General features: G+C 36.7%; 1 protein-coding gene across 3 annotated transcripts in view; it reads left to right on the top strand.

The window, feature by feature from the left end:
• The window catches only part of gnal (guanine nucleotide binding protein (G protein), alpha activating activity polypeptide, olfactory type), a gene marked incomplete at its 3' end in the record, with an annotated part of 128,683 nt that overhangs the window by 48,580 nt on the left and 53,208 nt on the right, over nt 1-26,895 (top strand). For all 3 annotated transcript variants that reach the window (XM_084399211.1, XM_084399210.1, XM_084399209.1), the window contains exon 5: nt 5,921-6,018. In XM_084399211.1, coding sequence (XP_084255337.1) covers nt 5,921-6,018 — 98 coding nt within the window. The remainder of the gene's footprint in view (nt 1-5,920; nt 6,019-26,895) is intronic.

Genomic DNA, 26,895 nt, shown 5'->3' with positions numbered 1-26,895 from the left:
TTTATCTCTGATCTTAAGCTAACAAAAACAAACCACGTCAGTTACGTCATTATCATGTCTCGCGCACCTCTTGACACGCCAGAAATTCGAATGCACGGTTTTTCATTCGAATGTGCAGTTTTTTTTTTTTTTTTTTTTTTGACAAATATTTGAATTTCTTTTTTTTTGACAGCCCTACCACACATGTTCACAACTGTTCAAACGAAGTAGTTTTCCCCATAGTGCTTTCATGCAGAATTGAGTGTAGCTTTTGAAAGGGAACACTTTACAACTAAGGACTACACGCCTGTGCATTTATAAATTCAAACGCGCATACCTTTGGGCTGAACTGTTTTTGAGGCTTGCGCAGAGATAACGGATAATCGTTTGCACCTTCGAACCTATTTCAGGGAGTGCGTTCTCGAGACACCAGGCACTGTTTTGTGCGGATGGGCGGCCGGAGCGCGTTAAGGGTTTTCCTGTTAGAACGGTGTCATGTTAGCAGCCCCTAAGTTAATAACTAATGATCTTCGCAACGGAAGTGAATCAATCAATCAAAACTAACTTTAGCTGGACAATAACTTTATCCTAGAGATTTTGTAAAGCCTAAACAATCTGTTACGGTAATTTCCCATTATCACTGTAAAGCTGCTTTGAAACAATCCATATTGTTAAAAGCGCTATATAAATGAAGGTGACTTGACTACGTTATAGTTAACATGAACTAACAGTGAAAAAATATTCTAAAGCATTTATTGATCTTAGTTAATATTGATTTCAACATTTACTAATATTTTAAAATAAAAGGTTGTATCTCTTAATATTAATTAATGGACCTGAGCCGACAAGCAACCATGAGTAGTTGTATTTTTATTAACAATGTTAACTAACATTAGCAAAGTAATAAATACTGTAACAAATGTATTGCTCAATGTTAGTTCATGTTAGTTAATGCAGTAACTAATGCGACCTTATTGTAAAGTGTTACCGAAATTATAATGCAGCAAAAAAAGACAATATTTTTATTTATTTATTATTATTATTATAAATTATTTTATTAAAAAATAAACAGAATAGGCAAAGCTTCCCTAGAATTTGGCCCCTCGATTTGAGTTCTATTTCGCAATTTGACAGCAGATTTTCTTTCTCGGGTGTTGATGGCATATCAACCAGACGTAATGTCTTAGAGAGTGTGTAGCGTTGTTCATGAGCCGTGATGCGTTTGTTTTGCTTCTCTGTATCCATTTGTTTTGCTGTATTGTGATGATTATATGATGGGCCCTCACAAGGGACCTAATTATTGTATAGCTGTCTGTATCCTCTGAGGAAAAGGCACAAAAAACAAGTATGCTCCCCAGAAACCCCCTCGCTCGTCTGCACTCACTCCTGTGGTGCTGCAGAGAAACTCTCTCTCAATATTTTGTAATATGCCTAAATAAATATTCATTATTTGTCCATCATTTGTCCGTCCATTTTACATTTTCAATAATAATAATTTATTATTATTATTATTATTATTATTATTATAAAGCAAGTCTCATTCATTGATTTTATACCAGAGCAGTTTAAATGAGCAAGTGGATCAGAGAAAATGAAGAAAAAGAAGTAGTGAATAGGGCTGCACGATATTGAAGAAAAATGCGATACGTGATAACTTGTTAAATAATGCAATAATCGATGTGCGACACGATAAAATTTAGTTATATTTAAATATATTTAAAAACTGAAAATGATATATCCAACATACACATTTCACATTCTTTTTGTGAAAAGAAAACATCCCTACAACTTCTGAAAGTGAACAGCAGTGTTTTACTGTAGCTTTACATAAAATGTAAGTGTCATTTTAACATCAGTGAGAACCAGAGGGTTTAGGGTTTCAAGTAGGCCTACATTAGGCTTATTTAACAACAGAAATTGAATAATCAAATGTAAAAATAAAACACTGTTTAGTCTACACTGTATGAATTAAATATGTAATATGTATTTTTATTAAAGCTAAAAAAAATTCCATCAAGAGCAGTGAGTGATTTTCTCTGTCTTTGTTTGATTAACAGTAATCGTCTATATATCATCCGATAAATGGCCATTTTTAATGTTATCGTTATGGATCCGATAAGAAAATTAGGCCGATATATTAAAGCCGATAGATAATGGATTATTTACTTAAGCTGAGACACTTGCTTGTTCGCCATACTGGTTTTGAATTGCTTGATATAATTGAAATCACTTCAAAAAGGAAGATACAATTAAGTGCAACATGTGCAGCACAAATCTGTCATATAGGCTTCATAACATTATAATGAGAACATAAAAGAATGTTGTGAATTCTTGTTCACCAGTGTTTCAGCACAACAAGCTCGTTGTGGCGAAAAGAGTGCGTCTACGGAGTCAAGCCATCAGGACAAGCACAGTCAAGTTCGCTTGAGCTTTTGTAACAGTTTGTGCCATTATAAGTTGTAATATGTTTGTTTTGTGTATATATGAGGTTAATCATATTTATATATATATATATATATATATATATATATATATATATATATATATATATATATATATATATATATAAAACAATATAAAACATTGTGAATTCTCTGGGTTTAGTTGCCGTTTCAGTGCGTTTTTGTGGGAATGGCTAAAACAGGGGTTACACATTCTGACCAGCACAGTCAAGTTTGCTTGTGCAAGTTTTATATATATATATATATACAGTGAGGAAAATAAGTATTTGAACACCCTGCTATTTTGCAAGTTCTCCCACTTAGAAATCATGGAGGGGTCTGAAATTGTCATCGTAGGTGCATGTCCACTGTGAGAGACATAATCTAAAAAAAAAAAATCCAGAGATTTTTTAACTATTTATTTGTATGATACAGCTGCAAATAAGTATTTGAACACCTGAGAAAATCAATGTTAATATTTGGTACAGTAGCCTTTGTTTGCAATTACAGAGGTCAAATGTTTCTTGTAGTTTTTCACCAGGTTTGCACACACTGCAGGAGGGATTTTGGCCCACTCCTCCACACAGATCTTCTCTAGATCAGTCAGGTTTCTGGGCTGTCGCTGAGAAACACGGAGTTTGAGCTCCCTCCAAAGATTCTCTATTGGGTTTAGGTCTGGAGACTGGCTAGGCCACGCCAGAACCTTGATATGCTTCTTACAGAGCCACTCCTTGGTTATCCTGGCTGTGTGCTTCGGGTCATTGTCATGTTGGAAGACCCAGCCTCGACCCATCTTCAATGCTCTAACTGAGGGAAGGAGGTTGTTCCCCAAAATCTCGCAATACATGGCCCCGGTCAGCCTCTCCTTAATACAGTGCAATCGCCCTGTCCCATGTGCAGAAAAACACCCCCAAAGCATGATGCTACCACCCCCATGCTTCACAGTAGGGATGGTGTTCTTGGGATGGTACTCATCATTCTTCTTCCTCCAAACACGTTTAGTGGAATTATGACCAAAAAGTTCTATTTTGGTCTCATCTGACCACATGACTTTCTCCCATGACTCCTCTGGATCATCCAAATGGTCATTGGCAAACTTAAGACGGGCCTTGACATGTGCTGGTTTAAGCAGGGGAACCTTCCGTGGCATGCATGATTTCAAACCATGACGTCTTAGTGTATTACCAACAGTAACCTTGGAAACGGTGGTCCCAGCTCTTTTCAGGTCATTGACCGTGTAGTTCTGGGCTGATTTCTCACCTTTCTTAGGATCATTGAGACCCCACGAGGTGAGATCTTGCATGGAGCCCCAGTCCGAGGGAGATTGACAGTCATGTTTAGCTGCTTCCATTTTCTAATGATTGCTCCAACAGTGGACCTTTTTTCACCAAGCTGCTTGGCAATTTCCCTGTAGCCCTTTCCAGCCTTGTGGAGGTGAACAATTTTGTCTCTAGTGTCTTTGGACAGCTCTTTGGTCTTGGCCATGTTAGTAGTTGGATTCTTACTGATTGTATGGGGTGGACAGGTGTCTTTATGCAGCTAACGACCTCAAACAGGTGCATCTAATTTAGGATAATAAATGGAGTGGAGGTGGACATTATAAAGGCAGACTAACAGGTCTTTGAGGGTCAGAATTCTAGCTGATAGACAGGTGTTCAAATACTTATGTGCAGCTGTATCATACAAATAAATAGTTAAAAAATCATATATTGTGATTTCTGGATTTTTTTTTTTTAGATTATGTCTCTCACAGTGGACATGCACCTACGACGACAATTTCAGACCCCTCCATGATTTCCAAGTGGGAGAACTTGCAAAATTGCAGGGTGTACAAATACTTATTTCCTATTTATATATATATAGCCGCTCAGGAGAAAACCGTGATGTCATCGTCCAGTTCAGTTCTCATATAAAGGTGTCAATGCAGGCAGAACAATATTATTGTTGAATATTAAATTAAATGTTAAATTTAATGTCCAAATTTAATGTCCAGCAAGCCAAAAGGCAACAAAGGTGAAAAAGGTGACAGTGGCAAGGAACCAAAAATCCATCAGGTGACATAATGAAAAAAAAAAAAAAAACACTTTGGAGAAACCAGGCTCAGTCGGGGGGCCAGTTCTCCTCTGCCCAACGAATGAACAGTGTATGATTATGATTCAGGCAGCATTCAGGCATATTATGATTCAGGCATATTATGATTCAGGCAATTTACTATTACTGTAATATTAAACGTTTATTTAAATTAAACAAATTAAAAAACATTGATGGATTATTAATAATAACTATCACTTCTCGTATTATTTTCATCAACAATATGGTTTGATTAAAATAATTTCCTTATTGTCCGTGTGGAGGCTATTTCATTTTATTAGTCAATGGCACATGCATTTTGTTTCTTTATATGCAGCCCAATGACTTGTTTGCATTATTTAGGTAATTTAATATAAAATAAAATAAAATATTTTTTTGGGAACACTTTACAATAAGGTCTCATTTGTTAATGCATTAACTAACATGAACTAACAGAGAGCAATAACCTTTGTTAGTGTTAGTTAATAAAATGTTCATGTTAGTTCACATTGCATTAAATGTTAACAGATACAACTTTGTATCTTAAAAATGTCTTGGAAAATGTCGAGATTAACATTAACTAAGATTAATAAATGCTGTAGAAGTATTGTTCATTCATTGTTGGTTCATGTTAACTAATGCTAACAAAATGAAAACTTACAGTGGTACCATTGTTTTAATAAAAAAGTTGGCCATAGGAGTGTAAAATAAATTTTAAAAGTTAAGGAATCTAACCATTTCAAACTAGGCTGTGGTATATGTTTGATTTATGTTGAAGTGTTTGAGACATGGCTTTGAATGGTGAGCCTTTTGTTTTTGTAATCAGGCAAAGTATATCAAAATCTGAATTTAGATTTATCGGCCAAAATATCAGTTATCGGCTTTTAAATGTAAAGAATTATCGGTGTCACACGTATGTAACAGTTATATGTCCAGTCTACACTCTGCGTCAACCTAAAACTTGGACTTTTTGTTATCTTTTGGAGTATTAAAATCATGCAGTTATCGCAAGCTGTTGCGATAATAGACATCGGGATATGTACATTTGTGATATTTCAATGCTTGTGTTAAACATAGCAAAGACATCAGCATCATAGTTCATGAGAATATGCCTTAGTTTTACAGATCAACAACAGGAGTCAGGTGGTGAATTAGAATGATAATGTACAGTAAAGTGGTCTTTTGCCCCTGACAAATTCCAGTTGTACAGTTTTACAGCAACTACTTGACTTAATTGTGGTTTGTTGATCACAGCATTTTGTGCTGAAATGTTTTTGTTTAATGTTTATTTGTTTGTTACTGTCAAAAGTTGTATATTTTTTAGTTTTTATGCGGTCAATGTTTTTTTTCCTTCTTACTTTTTTTTGTTAATTACTGTGTCACATAAATAGATGCTAACTCAATATTGTGTGTTGTTTCTATTTTTACAGGAGTTTTTTGAGCATGCAAAGCATCTGTGGGATGATGAGGGGGTGAAGGCCTGTTTCGAGCGCTCAAATGAGTATCAGCTCATCGACTGCGCGCAGTAGTGAGTATCTGTTGATATGTGTCAGCTATACTCCTACAGTAGTGTTGTCAGCTGTCATAGCGTGTCTCTGCTGATTTTCTGTGATGTTTGCTGTGTGGATATTTCTTGTTGTGTGCTGCACAACCCATTGGATTATGCAGAGTGGATATGTTTATTTGTCCGACCCACTAGTGCAGTGCACCGTGTCCAAACTTTCTCTTCATCCCACTTTTTCAGTATTTGGATTCCTATACATCTCATGAATCAGTAAAATAAAACTTGTATAAATGCGTTTTTTACAGAAATCGAGCAAAGAGTGCTCCCTCTATAATCACTTCAGTTCACCATGGGCTCATTGTCGGTTATATTTTAAAAAGCTGTCTACACTGCACAATGAAACTCTTATTTACATCATGTTTAGTCTTTGTTATGAAAAGATTAGTGCAAGTGTGCAAAACTCAACCGTTTAGTGGTATTGAGTGGATTTGTTCTAACTTTAACATTGGCCATTGCATTCATGCCCTCAAACGACATCTGTGATTGGCAACAATGCAGTGTATGCAATGTGTTCGTTTGACCAGAACTGGCCCCCCGATTGAGCCTGGTTTCTCCCAAGGTTTTTTTCTCCGTACTGCCACCTGATGGAGTTTGGGTTCCTTGCCACTGTTGCCTCTGGCTTGCTTAGTTGAGGACACTTAATATTCAACAGTATTATTGTTCTAACTGTACTGACACCGAAATGCATAATTTTTCCTGTTTATCACTGTACAATAACAACTTTGAAATAAGGCTGCCACTATGGACTATTTTTGTATCGATTAATCGAAACGATTAATTTCCCATCAATAAATTAATTAATGCAAGAACATTTTATTTGTCTTGCAACTTTGGCATTCAATAGTGTTTCATAAAAAAAGTATAAATGTAAACAAGCCCTTGACAAAATTTTAAACTAAAAGAGTAAAAATTTACAAAAGTAAAAATTTGTAAAAAAAAAAAAAAAAAAAAAAAAAAATATATATATATATATATATATATATATATATAGACAGACAGACAGACAGATAGATATATATATATATATATATATATATATATATATATATATATATATATATATAGATAGATAGATAGATAGATAGATAGATATATAGATATATAGATATATATATATATATATATATATATATATATATCTATATATATATATATATATATATATGTATATATATATATATATAGATATATATATAAATATATATATATATATATATATATATATATATATAGATATAGATATATAGATATAGATATAGATATATAGATATAGATATAGATATATAGATATATAGAGTGAGGAAAATAAGTATTTGAACACCCTGCTATTTTGCAAGTTCTCCCACTTAGAAATCATGGAGGGGTCTGAAATTGTCATCGTAGGTGCATGTCCACTGTGAGAGACATAATCTAAAAAAAAAAAATCCTGCCTAAATCGAATTTGTGAGCGATTCTGTACTTTTGGTTGCTGTAGCGCCACCTATGGGCCAATCGGGGTCATACTCTGATAGGTTGTCCCCAAATTGAGGCCTACCATCTGGCCAGGTTTCACGTCTCTAGGCCTTACGGTTTGGCCTGCATGATGTGTTTTACGAATCCTTACAATTACAATAGGGTTTCAGCATTTCATGCTTGAACCCCTAATAAGAATGGAAGCTTTTTGCCATTTATAGCGCCACCTTTGGTCCAATCTGCTTGAAACTCGGCATGCTTCCTCATCATGTTATGACACATATGCTCCTCAATTTTGGTGAAGTTCTGAGTTTTCATTTGGGATTTATAGGCTTTTTAGTGTATTTTGCCACGCCCCTTTTCTAAATGACCCTGTTACAGCCACCCAAATGCAAAAGTTCAAAAGTAGGTTTTGGACAAAACTCGACATAGCAGAACATTTTTCCTGCCTAAATCGAATTTGGAGATAGCCGTTTTGTCCGCCTTGAGCCAGGGGTCACAGTGGTGTAAGGCACTTGAGTCTAGGACAAATGGTCTAAGAGTTATGAGCGGGTTTGTACTTTTGGTTGCTGTAGCGCCACCTATGGGCCAATCGGGGTCATACTCTGATAGGTTGTCCCCAAATTGAGGCCTACCATCTGGCCAGGTTTCACGTCTCTAGGCCTTACGGTTTGGCCTGCATGATGCGTTTTACGAATCCTTACAATTACAATAGGGTTTCAACATTTCATGCTTGAACCCCTAATAATAATAAAAATCAGTACAATTACAATAGGGTTTCAGCACTTCGTGCTTGAACCCCTAATAATAATAATAATAATAATGATGATGATGATGATGATGATAATAAAAGTCTGAGAAAGTCAGCATGTTTTGAATGTCAATATATCCACATGTTCTGGGCTTCTTTTCATTACAGCTGTGAGTGCAAAAAAAAAAAAAAAAATCTGTTTTAATTAAACCCCAACAGTTGGGTTTCCACATTAAACAAATGCAATGTTTAGAGTCCACTGGAATCAAGTGTTAAAATGTAAGTACTCTCAGAAATGTGTAAACATTTACACAGACATCTCCAAAGTAGGGCTGCAGCTATCGATTATTTTAGTAATAGGGTATTCTACCGATTATTCCATCGATAAATCGAGTAATTGGATAGAAATGTGGTAATAAATATAGATCCAAGTGAACAACAGCCTTTACAACACAAATATATAACAACAAGCAATAATAATTGGTCCAAATAAAGTATCAAAGTAATCATATGGGTTTTATTGAACAACACTATTAAAATACACCATGTAAAAATTATATAAACTAATATAAACATAACTTATAATACTTGATGTATAACAAATGCCTGCAGAGGGCGACAACGGCCTGGTGATTGTTGTTGTTACACTATGGCATGACCAAATCCTTGTTTAATATTGACCAAACAACATTTAATTCAATGTCCACTTAATCTGGTCACTTTTGTATGATAGACATACAACAGCTGCTGTAATTTCTTAAAAAAGAACATGTGCACATCAAAACATGCAAACTCAGAGCGAGGGGTTAAACTTTTATTTTGAAATCGCAATGAACTTAATTCGCATATTTAGAAACACATTTATGTATTCTCCTGTGTTGGCGTAGATTTACAAATGAGATGCGTTACAAATCTTGGAAATGGCACACTGCGTTCCCAGATGAACGTTAAGCAACCCAAACTCACAGTATGAGAAACCCGAGACGCGCTCCATGCATATAAATGATTTTTTGCGTTCCTAAATGCACGTTATTGGAAACCTAAACAAACAGTTGTCAAGTCACATTTATTTATATAGCGCTTTTTACTATACAGATTGTTTCAAAGCAGCTTTACAGCAATAACAGGAAATAATGCAACAAAGTTTGTTTCCAGAAGAAAATAGCATCACAGTCCAGCTTAAGTAAGTTCAGTGATGTTTCATTTGTAAAAAAGTTATTAATTTAGTTAATTTATATATATAGTTAGATAGTTAGATAGTTAGATAGATAGATAGATAGATAGATAGATATAGATATATAGATAGATATATATATAGAGAGAGAGAGAGATAGATAGATAGATAGATAGATAGATAGATAGATAGATAGATAGATAGATAGATAGATAGATAGATAGATAGATAGATAGATAGATAGATAGATAGATAGATAGATAGATAGATAGATAGATAGATAGATAGATAGATAGGAGAAAACCGTGATGTCATCGTCCAGCTGACTTCAGTTCTCATATAAAGGTGTCAATGCAGACAGATCAATATTATTGTTTAATAGTAAATGTTTATTTAAATTTAAAATATAAATTTAATGTCCCCAACTAATCAAGCCAAAAGCTAATGGCAACAAATGTGAAAAATGGCGACAGTGGCAAGGGACCAAAACTTAAAATAAATAAAAAAATAATAAAAAAACCTTGGGAGAAACCAGGCTCAGTCGGGGGGCCAGTTCTCCTCTGGCCAACGAACCAACAGTGTATAATTATGATTCAGGCAGCATTATAGGTCAGAATTTAGATTGGATTGGAACAATCAGAATATTATCCAGTTCCATCTGGTAGAAGTCATCATAACGGTATGGAGACGGGTTTGTTGAGGATCAGTGCCGATAGGAAGTGTTCCCGGTACCGGCTGACCTAATTTATGCAGCCTAATAATTATTTAACTGATTTGAATTATAGGAATGTATAATTTTCTATGTGTATGCCAGGTTAAAAAGATGTGTTTTTAGTCTAGATTTAAACTGACAGAGTGTGTCTGCTTGTCGGACAATGTTAGGGAGACTGTTCCAGTGTTTAGGTGCTAAATAGGAAAAGGATCTACCGCCAGCAGTCGATTTTGATATTCTAGGTATTATCAACTGGCCAGAATTTTGAGATCGCAATAGACGTGAAGTACTATAATGTGTTAAGAGCTCGCTCAAGTACTGGGGAGCTAAATCATTTAGTGCTTTGTATGTAATAATCAGCAATATTTTAAAATGTATACAGTGTTTAATAGGGAGCCAATGTAGTGTTGACTGAACCTGGCTAATATGGTCATACTTCCTGGTTCTAGTAAGAACTCTTGCTGCTGCGTTTTGGACCAGCTGTAGTTTGTTCATTATTCATGCAGGGCAACCACCCATAAGATCATTACAATAACCTAGCTTTGAGGTCATGTAACGAACTAATTGTTCCACATTTTTAATTGAAAGTATATGTCGTAATTTAGATATTTTAGATGGAAGAATGCGGTTTTACAGATGCTAGAAACGTGGCTTTCAAATGAAAGATTGGTATCAAAGAGCACACCGAGGTTCCTCCTAACCGACGATGAAGACCTGACAGAGCAGCCATCAATTGTTAGACAGTGTTCTATGTTAGTACGTGCGGAGGTTTTTGATCCAATCATTAGAAACTCCCGTTTTTTTCAGAATGAAGTAAATAGGAAATTACTAGTCATCCAAATTTTTATATCAGCTATGCATTCCATACATTTCTTGAAGTGGCAAGTTTTGTTGGGGCGCGAAGAGATATAGAGCTGAGTATCAGTGTTAATTTTCGCAGCCATTTTTGATTTAGTCTTAGTCTTCATCTTCAGACGAAAATGCTTATTGGTCTTAGTTACGTTTTAGTCATTTTGTCTTTAATCGTTTTAGTCTAGTTTTAGTTGACGAAAATTCTTTGCATTTTTTGTCTACTTTTAGTCAAACTGCAGTTACCGACTTGAATTTTGGTAGCTATTTTATTTGTAGTCTTTAGACAGAAAATGTCATTATAATAATTCTCTCTAGGCAAATTCAATTAAGCTTATGATAAATTTGAATCAAGGTAACAGGCTGTATTGACATTGCACTCTTTAGCAGTAGCACTTGTCAATTCTACATATCTCTTTTCCTTAGTTCAGTGGTTCTCCAATTTTTTAGAGTGCTGTACCCCCTGGTACCCCCTCTCTTCCACTTAGACTGCAGTCACACCTTTTCCATTAAGGGACAATATTTTTCCCCTTTAATCGTTTAAAAAATAAATAATGCTTTAAATAAAACAATGTTCAATAAAAATGCAATGATGTTAAAAAAAACATTTAATATTAATAAAAATATTAGGTAACACTTTATAATAACGTTCAGTTGTAAGGCATTTATAAGTGGTTAGTTAATGATGAACTAATCATTTACAGAACATTCATAAATGATTAGCAAGTGATATACTAACATTTTATGTATGTTTTGTAAATTCCGTTACAAGTCATTTACTAGTGATTAGTAAATGATTAATTAATTATTTACGAAACATGACTATGCGTTCATAAATGATTAATAAGTGATATATTAATTATTGTATGTATATTTTGTAGATTCAGTTAGAAGTAATTTACAATTGATTAGTAAATGATTAACTAATCATATACAAATGTTTAATAAATAATGTATTTTTTGTATGTATGTAGCAATTAGATGGTGCAGAAAGTGCTGTAAATGCCTTGAATACATGTACAGGTCATTAGTAACATATTTACGAGTGATGAATAGTTTACACTTTAGATTAGGGGATGCAGAAAGTGTTGTAAATCATTTATAACACATTCTGCATCCCCTAATCTAAAGTGTAAACTATTCATCACTTGTAAATGTGTTACATATACATTCGTAGATTCGATTCGTTGATCTTATGCCTTTTTGGTTCTTGAAGTGGTAATCTACGAATGATGTGTAACACATTTACAAGTGATGAATAGTTTACACTTTAGATTAGGGGATGCAGAAAGGGTTGTAAATGATTTATTCATGCGTTTACACATCTATAACAGGTGTTGAACACTGTAGTGTGTACTGCAGTGTAAGTGCTGACTGGTGAGAGTATAGACAGCTGTCTTCTGTAGTGTAGTGTGTAGTGTGCACTGCAGTGTAAGTGCTGACTGGTGAGGGTATAAACAGCTGTCTTCTGTAGTGTAGTGTGTAGTGTGCACTGCAGTGTAAGTGCTGACTGGTGAGGGTATAAACAGCTGTCTTCTGTAGTGTAGTGTGTAGTGTGCACTGCAGTGTAAGTGCTGACTGGTGAGGGTATAAACAGCTGTCTTCTGTAGTGTAGTGTAGTGTGTAGTGTGCACTGCAGTGTAAGTGCTGACTGGTGAGGGTATAGACAGCTGTCTTCTGTAGTGTGTAGTGTAGTGTGCACTGCAGTGTAAGTGCTGACTGGTTAGGGTATAGACAGCTGTCTTCTCTGAAACACATGGAGTCTTTAACCACTGTGCTCCTGATGTGAGCAAAACATAAAAAAAAATGTAACATAATTTATTAAACATTTATGAAACGCATAGTCCTGTTTTGTAAATGATCAGTTAATCATTAACTAATCACTTGTAAATGACTTGTAACGGAATTTACAAAACATATATAAAATGTTAGTATATCACTTGCTAATCATTTATGAATGTTCTGTAAATGATTAGTTCATCATTAACCAACCACTTATAAATGCCTTACAACTGAACATTATTATAAAGTGTTACCCAATATGATATTAAAATCACCAGTAGGTGGCGGTAACTCACTGACTTTATGAGTGAGTCATCAAGTCATTCATTTGGTAACGAAGCAAGTGGCTGGCTGTGTCTGAAATCGCATACTATCTTGAATAGGTACTTATTTTGAATTTGAGTAATTACTTCAGGGCTGCTAAAAAAGCATGTTCTATATAGTATCGTGCACACCAGAATCTCGCTGTAAGTAGAAGGTCATCCAGGTACTTTTTTGCCTACTGTTTTAACAGTACTGTGAATTTGGACATACTGGTTTTGTCTCATACGTTTTTTTGTCTACTATATAGTAGGGAAGTGTGCGATTTCGGACACAGCTGCTGTATTTATGAACGGATTATTGAATCTCAAGATTCGTTCAAAGCCACAGATTTCATTGCAAAATAGTATTGTCAGGCTTATTGCTCTGTCTTAAATGTAGTACATCACTTAATGTTACCCTTCTGATTTTTTGAACTGTTGTATTGATTTTCAATGTCACATATGAAATCGTGTGGATATTCGGTAAACATTGCATTCTTGCTCATATAATATGATCAACATTAAAAACACTGCTGGATATCAGCCTGCATTTTGATCGCAGATTTAGTCGCACAAACAGCACAAGCGGCACGTGACAGAACACAGACCGACTGAATGACACTTTAATTTAAGTAGAAAATCTCAGATGAAGATCGCTGAACTCCAGCTTGTCTGTGTTTTCAGATCATCTGCACTTCTTCAGCGGTGTAGAGAGAGCGCGCGTGTGCACATGGTTGCCAGATACTATTGAAAAGACTGGGTAGAAAACGTGTTTTTTTTTTATTTTGTTTTTTTACAGAAAAGCTCTGACTGGGGGATAAATTATTGAAATCTGGCAACCATAAGCATGAATGCTCGTAACACGTCTGTAATGTGTTGTCTCCTCCTTTATTCGACAAAAACAAGTGGGTTTGGTCAAGTTTTTATTTTTGTCAACACGTGTGTCAATGTCAACACATTTCAGTTTTGTCTTTTTTCGTCCACAATATTGCATGTGTTGATATAGTCACAGTTGTCTTGTCTTAGTCAGGGAAAATAGGTAACATTTTTCGTCATAGTTTTCGTTAATGAAATTAACACTGCTGAGTATCATTGGTATAACAGTGAAAACTAATCACATGCTTCCTAATGATATCTCCCTAACGGTAGCGTGTACAGAGTGAACAGCAACGGTCCTAGTACTGAGCCTTGTGGTACTCCATACTGAACTTGTGATCGATAAGACGTCTCTTCATTTACTGCTACAAACCAAGCGGCAACCTCCCCGTCTCTCTCTTGAAACCAACACGGAAGTGAGTTAAACTGCAATTCGTTGACTGGCCGCTTGAGGCTGTTGTCAGAAGTGAGTCAAATCTGTATCTCCCCCATGTTAAAATGCCAAATTTTACAGCAGAAAAAAACGTGTTTAAAGCCTGGTGTCTGTATGTGGATTTGGTCTATACAGCTAATTTTGCCCTTCATAACAACTGTGAGGGGGGTGAATTATTTTATAACTCGTCCGTTTAGTTGATTAATATTTAAATTTAAGGGTGTGGCCAAGCCACTTGAGTGACAGATGGATTGCCGCTGTCAGTGCTAGCCGTTTGTCTGCTGTTACTAGCCGTCACTTCACCTCGGCAATGTTAGCTGCTGAACTTGCCATCTCTGCAGTGTTTGTGCTTTTTTTCGGGATTATTATTTCATACAATTTAATACTTGGGTAACGTTACAAAGCCCACGTCTTTGGATTCCGTCGTTATCGTTCGAGAGAACAACCAGCGCTGTATTTCAGTTGTTTTCCTCTGTGAACATGCACTAATGGATGTCTGACAATTTCGTTGCTTTTTGGGGTTTTCAAATTTAAAACGTCAATAAATGCTCGTTCGTTCTGCTCCCATGGAACAGATGGATTATAATATGCTTATAAGTTACCGTCAGATGAAATCATGCAGGCGTCGGCGCTTTCTCCGTCCGTGCAATAAATGCACATGAATGAGCGCGGATTTTCTAGCGCATTTATTTGCACTTCAAAGGCAATATATCTATGGTTTAACGGTTAAACCATAACCCATTTGAGAGACGGCCAACATCAGAATTTAAAATGGACTGAATAAGCTCTCTACGAACTTGAGCGATGCCACGCTGAAGGACCACGAAAGAGTGACGGACATGTATGCACATAAATCACTGTCATATACAAACACTCTCGAAGTAATACACAGTCTCACTTGTAGCCATGTCTTTTAACTATTATAATATTTCGAAGGGCAAAAATAGGAACGTTTAATTGGCTTTACATCATCAGCTAACTCGATCACGTCGAGCTAGGTGATTTCAGATAGCCAGGCTCCTCAGCTCCACTCACGCCCCGCCTGTTTGTCTATTTTCTGTTATCCGGGAGTGACGCAAGGCCAAGATGGCGACGGACGGCTCCGCCCACTTTAGGCTTCAAAAATGCTCTTCAGAAACCTACGGGTGACGTCACGGACACTACGTCCATATTTTATTACAGTCTATGCTACAAACTGATAACGGTCAGATAAGTATGATTTAAACAATGCTAATGCAATTCCACTAATGCCAACATAATTTTCGTGTCTATTTAAAAGAATGTTGTGGTCAATGGTATCAAATGCAGCAGAGTCCTGCACAGGTTCGGGTACCCGCAAATTTTGTTGAAACGGGTGAAAAAGATCCAACTGTGTCGGATACGGGTGCGGGTGCAGGTCGGGTCGGATCGGACAAGGCTGAAACATGGGTCTAAACACGGGTTTAAAACAGTCACGTGCAAACGTAAAAATATATGCATATTTTTAGGAACACATCTACAAAAACATGCCTGTATTTCAAGTTGATAAAATGCAGATAAAACTCTGCTTCGCGTCGTGCCTAACAACGCCCTTCAGCCGTTACTTATTCACGATAAAGCACAGCCTCTCATACCTTATTGCTTATGTACAATCATAACATAGTACAGACATTATCTTAATTCCATAATGTCCTTAAACATAACAATATTGCTGGCCATAAACTGAGAAAGTGCGTGTCCGGTGTGTGATACCTTGAGTTGTCCTAGACGCGGTGCGGCGCTGCGCTTCTCGTCCGGTGTGCGACCCCTTTTAGCGTGTCACTCCCTACGTTGCTAGGTTACCAGAGAGTGAGTGTCTTTGTTCATGCAACCAAACTTGCTTCGCAACCTCTGGTTTCTATCGACGAAGAAAATAAAATTATCGAACGTTTTATCGAACGCATTTTTTAATTGATATTGATTACGTGTCTATCGTGATACATATCGTTATCGTTTTATCGCCCAGCCCTAATCTAAAGTATGATTATGACAATGAGTGGGTCCTGACACGTGTTTTCTAACTCCAGTAGAGTTCAGAATGTCTCTAAATGCCAATCCTAATGCGTCTTTTTCGTTATCTACATGTATATTAAAATCACCAACAATTAGGACAATGCAGTCAGTACCAACTCCGATACAAAATCAGCTAATTATTTGATAAAGTCTGTATGGTGCCCTGGTGGCCTGTATACAGTAGCTAGCACAAATGTCAAGCGCGATTTATCATTTACACTAGTACACTAGATAGTGTTACATTTAAGCACAAACACTTCAAAAGAATTATATTTGAAACTAGACTTCTCAGTAATTCTGAAGATATTACAGCAACACCACCCCCTTTTCCTTTCACACGTGGGGTGGGGGGGTGGGGTCTCATTTAAAGTAAATGTAATCGTCTGGTTTTAGCCAGGTTTCTGTCAAACACAACACGTTTAAGTTATAATCTGTAATCATATCATTAACAATAAGTCATTTTGAAGTAAGGGACTGAATATTCAGCAACCCGAGCTTTATCATTTATGTATTTGTTTTATTTATTTTTATACATATATTTTATTTACTACACATTAATGCTCCACACTCCCTCTCAGTAGGTGCATGCGGAAATGCACTATACGTTTGCTTGCCAACCGCCACTAAAGAAGAAAACACAGATGCAGTTCCACACTCTCCTCCCATAAATTTTGCATCTGAAACGGAAACTCCTACAAATGCATATGTAATATGGTCAGCCGCAAAAATAACTGTCCATGCCTTTTCAGCGCTAACCTTCTGACAGTAGTTTTTAATGCCAAAAGAGGGTTTGCGCTTACCCAGTCTGTTAGTAAATCTGGCCCTTAGCATCAATATCTCTGCCCTTTGAGCTTTGAACCTTTCAATGCGGAGTGCTGTGTGCTGTGAATCCATGTTGCTTCAAGCGCATCTCATCTGCACATGGGACGCACATAAGCGCTTTGTGCCGCTCTGTACTGGAGCCTTTAATAATATAATACTTTAGCGCAATGAAAGATTATTAATAGCCTTTATTTTCTATCATATGCTGCTGCCTCTTTAAAAAGCTGCACTATAAATTCAAAAGAAATATCTTTTAATAGTATATATTTCTATATAAATGTGCTTGTTTTTCATGAATGTATGAGTTGTACATGACAAAGTCATGAGTCATGAATGGAGGAGTCAGCCTGACTCCTGTTTATTTTGAATGTCTACCAAGCTAGTGAAGCTATTGGTTTACTTAGTTGTTGCACTAGCGCACAATTATTTAATAAATAATTCACTACATTTGTGTGTTTGTTATTTTGTCTTACAAAGTTAAGAAAGTAATGTTTAAGTCAATGCCTGATGCCAAACCTGAAAAGAATGATCCCAGTCTCTTCCATACAGTGAGTTTTTTTTCTTTATTTTTATTGTCAGATCGATTCTCGGTATTGGCCAATACTGAATCCCAGCTAACGGAATTGGTATCAGAGGCGAAAAAGGCGGATTGGAGCATCCCTAATATTAATAACTTGTGCATAATAAAACACAACACCACAATTTCAGAAATATAAATAAGCCTGCAAACATTATTAAATGACTTAATATTTGAATATTGTACCACTTACTGTCCTTCTTTAGTGAATTTTTTTTTAATTAGTGGAGGAGAGACTTCAGTGGAACATGCCTGTCATTGGTCTCTGAGTGCCAATTCTGATGTCAGAAGAGTGCATGCATAGCTATTACCAATCTGTGTGGTGACAATTTTACTTGCATTTTTTAGTCAATTGATTTAATAAGTAATTATTACTTTGACATTTCTATTAAAATTTACATATGTATTTAAGTAAGGGATAGTGTACATCCAGTCGGTTGTTATCTCAGAATAAACACAGACAGGGTGATCAGATCTTGATCAGGTCTTGCATCAGCCTAAAGGGGTTTAATCTGAGATAACCGGCTGGATGTACATTATCACGCTTGTTACATGGCTGCTTGCCACATAAGTAAATATTTAGACACGAAATATTGATCTGAGTCTAAATATTTTACTAGGTCTGTAAACGCAAAGCCCCCGATGAGAGCTAGCAGTTGCTAGCGTGGCAAGTTCAAACTACACAGACATTTAAAGGGGACCTATTATGCAAAATTTACTTCTGCATGCTGTTTGGGTGTGTTGGCAGTGTGTGTAGGCAGTGTGTGTACACAACCACCCAATAGTGATAAAAATCCACTCACTCCTTTTTTATTAATCCCCATAAATCATAAGCAGTGTCTCCCAACAACCTGTTTTCAGAATGGGAAACAGGCCCCGCCCACGGGTGTTGACAGTCACTGCCGTTTTAACATAGACCCGCCCTGATCGAGTTCACAGCGAGTTGTACACATCCGCCATTGCTGCACTGACGAAAATGTCTCCCAAGCGTTGTAGTAGGTGTTGTGTGGCTGGATGTATTAATCCACATAGCTCTCTCTATTTACTCCCAAAATCTGAGGCAGCCGCTGAAGACGAGGTGGAATTATTTTTGTTTTCAAGGAAAATGCTCCCTCAACTCTACCGAAACTCGTTTATGTACTTGCGCACTTCTTATACTGTGTTTACTCCTCTCTTACGGTGATTTTCTGGAGTAAAACTGACGCTTCATCTTTTGTGTGATGTACAATAAACTTTAAACTCATCAGTATATTTTTGATCATCATTCGGACCTGGTCCGAAACAGCAGACTTGTAGGCTATTAATAGTGGAAGCAGATGACAAATACGTTATAACCGTAATTAAACTAAACTATACCTGTTCCATCTCCATACAGCACTCTGACTCTGTAGGCATTATTGTCCGACTCCGGGTTGAAATGAACACCGTTACTGAGAGTTTCTGATATTATCATCATTCCGTGAGATGAAATTGTCCTGAGACTGTATATATATATATATATATATGTATATGTGTGTATATATGTATATATGTGTGTATATATATATATATATATATATATAAAAAAAATATATATATATATACATTTTTTTTTTTTTTTTTTTCATAATGAAAAGCTTTTGTGTTTCACAGAAAACAAAGAAAGAAATTCAGAAAAAAGCTTGCCATTGGGGCATATGGATATGACCTTTTATTTATTTTATATCCTATTAATACTTCTGCAATAATTTCGATCATTGGCTTTCTAGATTTTGGTATTAGCTGCAGAAAAAAACAAAAAACTAAAAACTAAAAAACACCTGTTGGTCAACCACAGAAAAAAAAAAAAATGGGTATAGACTATGAAATCTGACAATAAACACTGGAACAGGAGATATATTACCACTAGTACAGACCAAACACGAACATCTATGGTTATCTTTTCAACTCTTCATATATCTCACTTTGTTTCTGAAACTATTCCTCTCATGTATTTTGACCTTTTTTTCCACCCTTAATGTCTCTTTCTCTCTTAGAGCAGATATGTGTCTGTGTTTTAATTGATTGCATCTATATTCGGCTGCACATTCAGGCCACTGGAACATGCAGAGTGCAAAGTCAAATGTGCCATATAGAAACAGAGTGGCGTATGAACTCAGAGAATGAGTGACCAGGGGCAATATCTGTCCCTCATGGATTTACCTCTCAGATTCACATTACACAGCAACTCCACCTATCACGGTAAAGACTTGCATCAGGAACGATCACCTCAGAAAAAAATATATAGTGATCTGACTCACAGCTCACGGTAAAGACTTGCATCAGGAACGATCACCTCAGAAAAAAAAAAATAGTGATCTGACTCACAGCTGAGAGTTAATGTTTGATCAGACTGCTAACAATGACTGCCATCATTTGTCTATCTACAAAAAAAGTTAATTTCCTGCAAGATCAATGTGGAAGTGGTGTTTTTTGACTAAAGGGTTGTCATTGCAAAAGTCAGCTGCTTCAAATACTGCACCTTTACGCTGAAAGTATGATAGTGACTGCCTGTGTGTGTGTGTGTGTGTGTGTGTGTGTGTGTGTGTGTGTGTGTGTGTGTGTGTGTGTGTGTGTGTGTGTGGTCATTTGCAGGAGGAAGTTGAGCATGCAGATGGTTCAGGTTGATAACAGGCAGAATGACAAAGAGCTCACTGTAATTTCTGCTACTGCTTTCACGGGTCAAAAGCTTTACTACAACTAAACATGACACGGCTAGAACCCAGAGATGCAAAGTGTTTAATCAAATGTTTACTTTGGACTTGAGGTGGCACCTTATATCATCATAGTTGGCACAAAATATAGTAATTGTACATGCTAAAGTGTGTGATTTCATGTATTGGTTGGTTTGTTTGTTTTCCTCAGTCTACCAGTGTGTATTGTGTATGTAGCTTTAGAGGACATTTCATCTGATTTATAGACATCTGTGTGTGTGCGAATATCAATGAAATTGTATAAGTTTTAATCTAATAACATTATCTGGGCTTTTCCCCTTTCATTGTCAAAAAAAAACCCCAAAAAAACCCTGTGTACACACAACAAAGCGTATTGTATTCATGGAAATTGCCTACTAATTTGAGCAGCTCAAACAACGCTTGCTTTGAGATGACCATTACTGTGTTACCTACCTACATGTGTCTCACCTAAAAAATATGAAGTATTTAAGTAAACAACAACTGTTTTAGCCAGTTGTATGATTGAAGACAGAATGAGGTGATTGTGTTCAAGACATTCACAACTCTGATAACTGTGAAAAAAGTTATGATTGATGCCAGCTCTGACTGTGTGCGTGTGTGTGTGTGGTTAGATGGGAGGTGTTTGAATCAGGGTCCCTCTCTTATGTAAAGTAGATGTGGATGGGGCCAACTCCTTTATTTTTAGCCGTACTGCGTGGTGCTCTATCAGGCCTGGGTCACGTGGTGTGGGTTTGATGAAAGCGAAGATCCTAAGAGTTCAGTAAACACAGGAAGGGTCGACTGCAGGTGGAAAGATGAGTAGGTCTTTTAAACTCCATCACACAACACACTTACATGCATGTATCAGAGGAACTTCACACGGGCAGACAACTGATATTTTTTCTAAAGGCCGTTTGAGTGTCGTTGTATAATCTGACAGGTGTTGTACATGAATGTCACTAATAAACACACAAGCACATTCAAAGCTATTTGTGAAATGTTTTTGTGTGTTTCTCAGTGCTGAATAAGAGTGAAAGTGTGTGTGCACGCGTGTGCAATACATTTCAGTCAATAAGCATGTTGCCTGGTTTGTAAAGCAGACAACATTTGACCACAATCAGAAACCCCCTACATGCTTAGATTTTACGTCAAAATTTTACGTACTGGCTGTTATACAATTGGATGATTCAGTGTGTGTGTAGGTGATCAAGAAAAAGAAGCCAAGGAGTTCTGACAATTGACCCAACAACAGTCAGTTGTTCCATAGTTATCCAGCTGCTCTTTCTATCTAAACATCTGTGTTGGTGAGTGTAGTGTCCACTCAGTCTCAAAGTTTGCAAGAACATGAAGATCAGCAAAAGGATATGAGACATCTACTGATACAGATACATCTAGGGGGATGCGATATGTATCGTCTACGATGTCTGCAGTCATTAAACTCTAGATGGTGCAGTCTGGCTGTAATCAGCTAGCCATCACATCATTCACTGCATGGCACAACCTGATGGTCTCTGTTGCATCTGCAGCAACACAGATTGGTTCAGTATTTGCGGTAAGCAAGTCTTGCAAACCTTCCATCTTCCCTAGCTCCACCTGCTATTTGTGCAATAGTGGTATATGTCTTACGTGTTCACAGCAGTATGTCTGTGGATGTATTGGTAGTAGCAAGTCTCTGTACTAGCAAATCTATTCCGGCAAGACCAAACACATTTAAGAGTTCATGACCTTTTGGCATATCAGTGGTCTCTGTATTTTTATGTGCTTTAAAACACAGCACATCTACAAATGGTCCTACAAATGTTTTTTTTTTGCCATTGCCGCCAAGTAGTGCTATAACAATAGACTTCTACAAGATGGGAGTAGGTCTGACACGATTATGAAATTTGGCTGACGATTAAATGTCGAAAAAAATAATTGCAGTCATGCCGATTAATTGCCACTTTTAGGGCTTTGACATACATTTTTCGTGTGCTTCATTCATCATTCATTAAATAATTGTGATTAATTTAATCCTTTGTAAGTTATCATTTTGCAGTGTAAGATTACAGTTAACACCTTTAAATAAAGAAATGTATTCAATTCAGTAAAAACTAAATCACAACAAACTGGCCAATCAAAGAAAAGGCCATAAAATGTATCATTCATATACAGTATGAACTAATGGTCACTTATTTGTTAAACACAATCCAGAATCCCATAAATACACACTACTTCATTATAGAGAAAAAATAAAAATAAAAATAAAAATAGATAATCATAAGCTATGACCATATTTTTTTTATTAAACTTAGTGAGTGTATTTTCAGCAGCAAAAAGTAATTCTAGAAAAAATCTAAACCTAATTACTATTAGTCCTCTTATACAATTAACTTATATATTCATTTTAAAAGATGATGACAGCGCAATTGACTTTGTACACGACGCATGTATCATTCCTATTTTGCACCCGCGCAAAGCGGACTTTTCCCTCCACAGATGCACGTCGGTTAACTAAGAAATACACTTGCGCTCCCCGGGTCGGTTCAGCGCAAAGAGGAGGCGTGTTCCGGCGCAAACGTTCCCTCATGCTATTTTACAGGTTTAGAAAACAATTGCGCCACTGACCAAAAAAAAACTGTTTAAAGTCAGTGGCGTGTTGCGCATGTTATTCATATGCTATTTTAAGGGTGCATGCTTGGCCTTAATCAATGTAGCGTGTGCACAACGCGCATACACTTTGATTCTCTCATCTACACACAGACGCAGCAGTTATCATTTTTGCAAATCATACATTATTACGATAGATAGATAGATAGATAGATAGATAGATAGATAGATAGATAGATAGATAGATAGATAGATAGATAGATAGATAGATAGATAGACATTTTATTATAAAAGCATACATCTAGCTTACACATTTACCCAAATTATCATACACCTGTTTAACCGAAGTTAATTTGTGTGTGTTTCTCCATCCCCAATGTCCCTGACGAGAACGTCGGTCTCCTCAGCTGTGATCGCTCCTCGCGTGCGCCTGGCAAATCCGCCGTTATAATAGGAATCCGCTTTAGAACAAGCCGCCTGCTCTTAAAGGGAATGTGAGATGTCGCTCTGATTGGTTTATTTCAAGTTACGCCCAAACCACACCTATGAATAATGAAGCTACTTCAGACCAACCCTTTAGGGTACTTTAGGGACACCTAATCTGTAGCCCGCCTTAGCTCTGAACGCGCGTCTATATCGCTTCAAACGCTCACTTTATCATTATACGCGCGCGGCGCGTCCTATTCGCTTTGGACGCGCGAATTGATTCAAACTGTCCAAGCATCGAACTAGACGCGATAGACGCAAATTTGACGCTCTATTTGCGTTTGGTGTGAACGCAGCAAAATGAACAGGCTGCGATGTCAAGATTGCAATGCTGGAGTGTGTGTGTGTGTGTGTGTGTGTCAGAGAGAGAGAGGCAAGGGCGCGATCGAACAGTGGAAACGAAACATAAAAACATACTCCGTCATTTTCATACAGGACATCATTAAAACTGCAAAAAGTAGCCTACTTATATTTGTGTAAAACACAACATTGTGCTTTTGTCAAACTATAAACTCTTGTCAAACTGTAACTGTCACCCAACCAAAATCACACACACACACACGCTGTTTAAAAGCAAAAATGATCTCATCTTTTGGACATTCATCATTGCATTGGTTTTCATTTCTTGTCCTAAAACAGAGCACTAATCTGTTTATTTTTAAGTTACACATTCTACATTGAATAAAAAAGAAAATCAAATGTGTTTTTTAAAAAGTAGTATTATTTTATACAGAAATAAATTATTTATAATTCAGATGAGAATAAAGTTAAAGTTACTTAAAATTTTAAGGAAACAAATATATTGATCTGAAATATAGCAAATTAATTTTAAATTCATTCAGGTTACCAAACATATCTCAAGGTCTTGAATAAAGGCTGGCAGTCTTTCATTATCAGCTGTTGTTGTGGACTATATACTGGAGAAGTATTTGTTCTCCATTTGAGTGAGATGTTTTTATGTGGCTAATTGAGCAAAGTGCTTCCATTTATATTTTATTATTATTAGTATTAGTTCAAGAATAAAATAAAAATATCGGATTGATATCGGTATCGGCAAATAGCCAAAGCTGCGGCATCGGTATCGGTATCGGAAGTGAAAAAGTGGTATCGGGACATCCCTACATGCTACCTTTGAAGAAACCCCAATAAATGTTATTTTAACGCATTTTAAGACAGAAATAATTAAATATATACATATAGAGCACTTTAATTTACACATTAATTGGCTGTGGTGGTTAACCTGCAACTTACACTTTAATTGCGACAGGCCTAGATGGGAAGCAAATTTATCAAAGCACATTTTTGCAGGTAGCAGATGCTGATGGGCTAGATTTGATGGTTACAGTTGGAAGAGAATGCAAGAAAAACACTGTAGTTAAAAGCATTAAAGGGATACTTCACCTCTGGAAAGATGAATGTGTATTTAAAATGGGTCATTTATGTAGAAGAAATGTGAAATTATTTTTGAATTTGGAACTTTCTAGACTGAGAAAAGCCAGAAATTTATTTTTGGCTTATGTGGATGAAAGACAACAGCTCCCAGAATGCACTTGCTTCGCTGCTCTAGGAGGCCACTCCCAAGCCACGCCTACCGGTAAGAGAGTGCAGTTAAACAAAAATGCTAGGCTACTAGTGAGTATCTGTGACGAGTCTGCCCGGGATTTCGAGATCGCCCAAAATGTCCGGGATTCGGCTTTTGCGTTCTACAGTCACCATTTATTATGTTTACTGTGGTGAGCAGGACGAGGCTGAGGGGCACGGGAGAACGGCGCGAGGCCGGTGGCGTGATTACTGATGAGCGACACCTGTGAGACGCACCTGTCTCGTATCTCTCACGGAGGAGCGGGAATTTTCTTAGCAATGTTAAAACGCATATCAACCGATCACTTGTTTAGCGTTCATGTAAACACTACATTCAGATTCACCAATCGGAATGAATTCAGTTAGATTGAAACAAAAGGTGTGCATGTAAACAATGAATGGCGACTGTAGAAAGCAAAAGCCGAATCCCGGACATTTTGGACGATCTCGACGGCCGGACATGTCCGGGAAAAAGAGGATGGTAACCCCTACTACTCAGCTTTCTCCTACTACTCAGCTTTCTCCACAGAACAAGAGCCTGCTAGCTTAGCTTCCAAAAAAAGATGTCTGACACTATGTGTACATTCTGTGAGTGAGATCCCACCTCCTATGGGTGGGTTGAAAACATGCGGGACAGCCCCTATTACTGGCTGTAGTCTTTAGCCTCTGGCCAAAAAATCCTCCGATGACGCAAAATGACAATTTTTGCGTCATCGGAGGATTTTTTCCAGACAAAAAAAAAAAAAACATAAATCTCTCGTCTCAGGGGGATATGAGGGTGGAAAGCTTGGTAATTCGAAAATACTGCAGGTTTTCTACTAATACAAAGCTTAATGCTAAATCCTGAAGTATCCCTTTAAGATTAGTACCCTACTTTTCTAATACATGGGTTTATATGCTTCATGTCAAGTGATTTTATTTGCCACAAATCTTTCAAATATATTATTCATATTTCATCACTATGTCATTCATTAATTCAAAACACTATGCATTTCTGTAGGTCATTCACATCTATCCTTTAAAGGTCCCATATTGTCGAAAATGAAATTTCCTGGCTTTTTTCATAACATACAAATGAATAAAAAGTGGTGACTTGTGACATCATAGTGCAGCGAAAGACCACCTTTGCAGAAGAATATCAATGCCTACGTCTACATCACAGAGTCTTTGGCGCCGCCCACTGGAGCGTTAGTAAATAGTTACATGAGAACGAGAAAAGATTGACACAGGATCAATACCACTACCTTTCAAAGGATCCTAATGTCAAGTCAAGTCATCATTTATATAGCGCTTTTAACAATGTAGATTGTTTCAAAGCAGCATTACAGAGATAAACGTATAATTTAAGGTAACAGAGATTGTTTTGGCTTTATAGCGGTTCTTTAATAAAGTTTCTTTCCAGCTAAAGTTAGTTTTGATTGATTCGCTTCCGTCGCAACGATCATTTGTTATTAAATTAGGGGCCGCTAAGACGACACCATTCTCTCTACACAGACTTTAACCCTCTGGGGTCTGAGCTGTTTTCTGGGCCCTGGAGGTGTTCTGACATGCTCTGACATTTGTGCTTATTTCTGTTACTTGTGACATTTTCATGGCTAAAGTCTAATTACACTGTATTCAGCACAAACTCTGCTACAATAATATATCAGCAGCATGTATGTAAAAGTTTGTAGTTTTGAGATAATAACATTTATGCGTGGTTTGTGAAAATACAAAAAAAAATTCTCACTGAAA

Source organism: Rutilus rutilus (genome assembly GCF_951802725.1).
Source record: "Rutilus rutilus genome assembly, chromosome: 24".
In the NCBI taxonomy this organism is placed as follows: domain Eukaryota; kingdom Metazoa; phylum Chordata; class Actinopteri; order Cypriniformes; family Leuciscidae; genus Rutilus; species Rutilus rutilus.
Note: the sequence above shows the minus strand (reverse complement) of the source record. Positions and strands in the feature narration are given on the sequence as shown.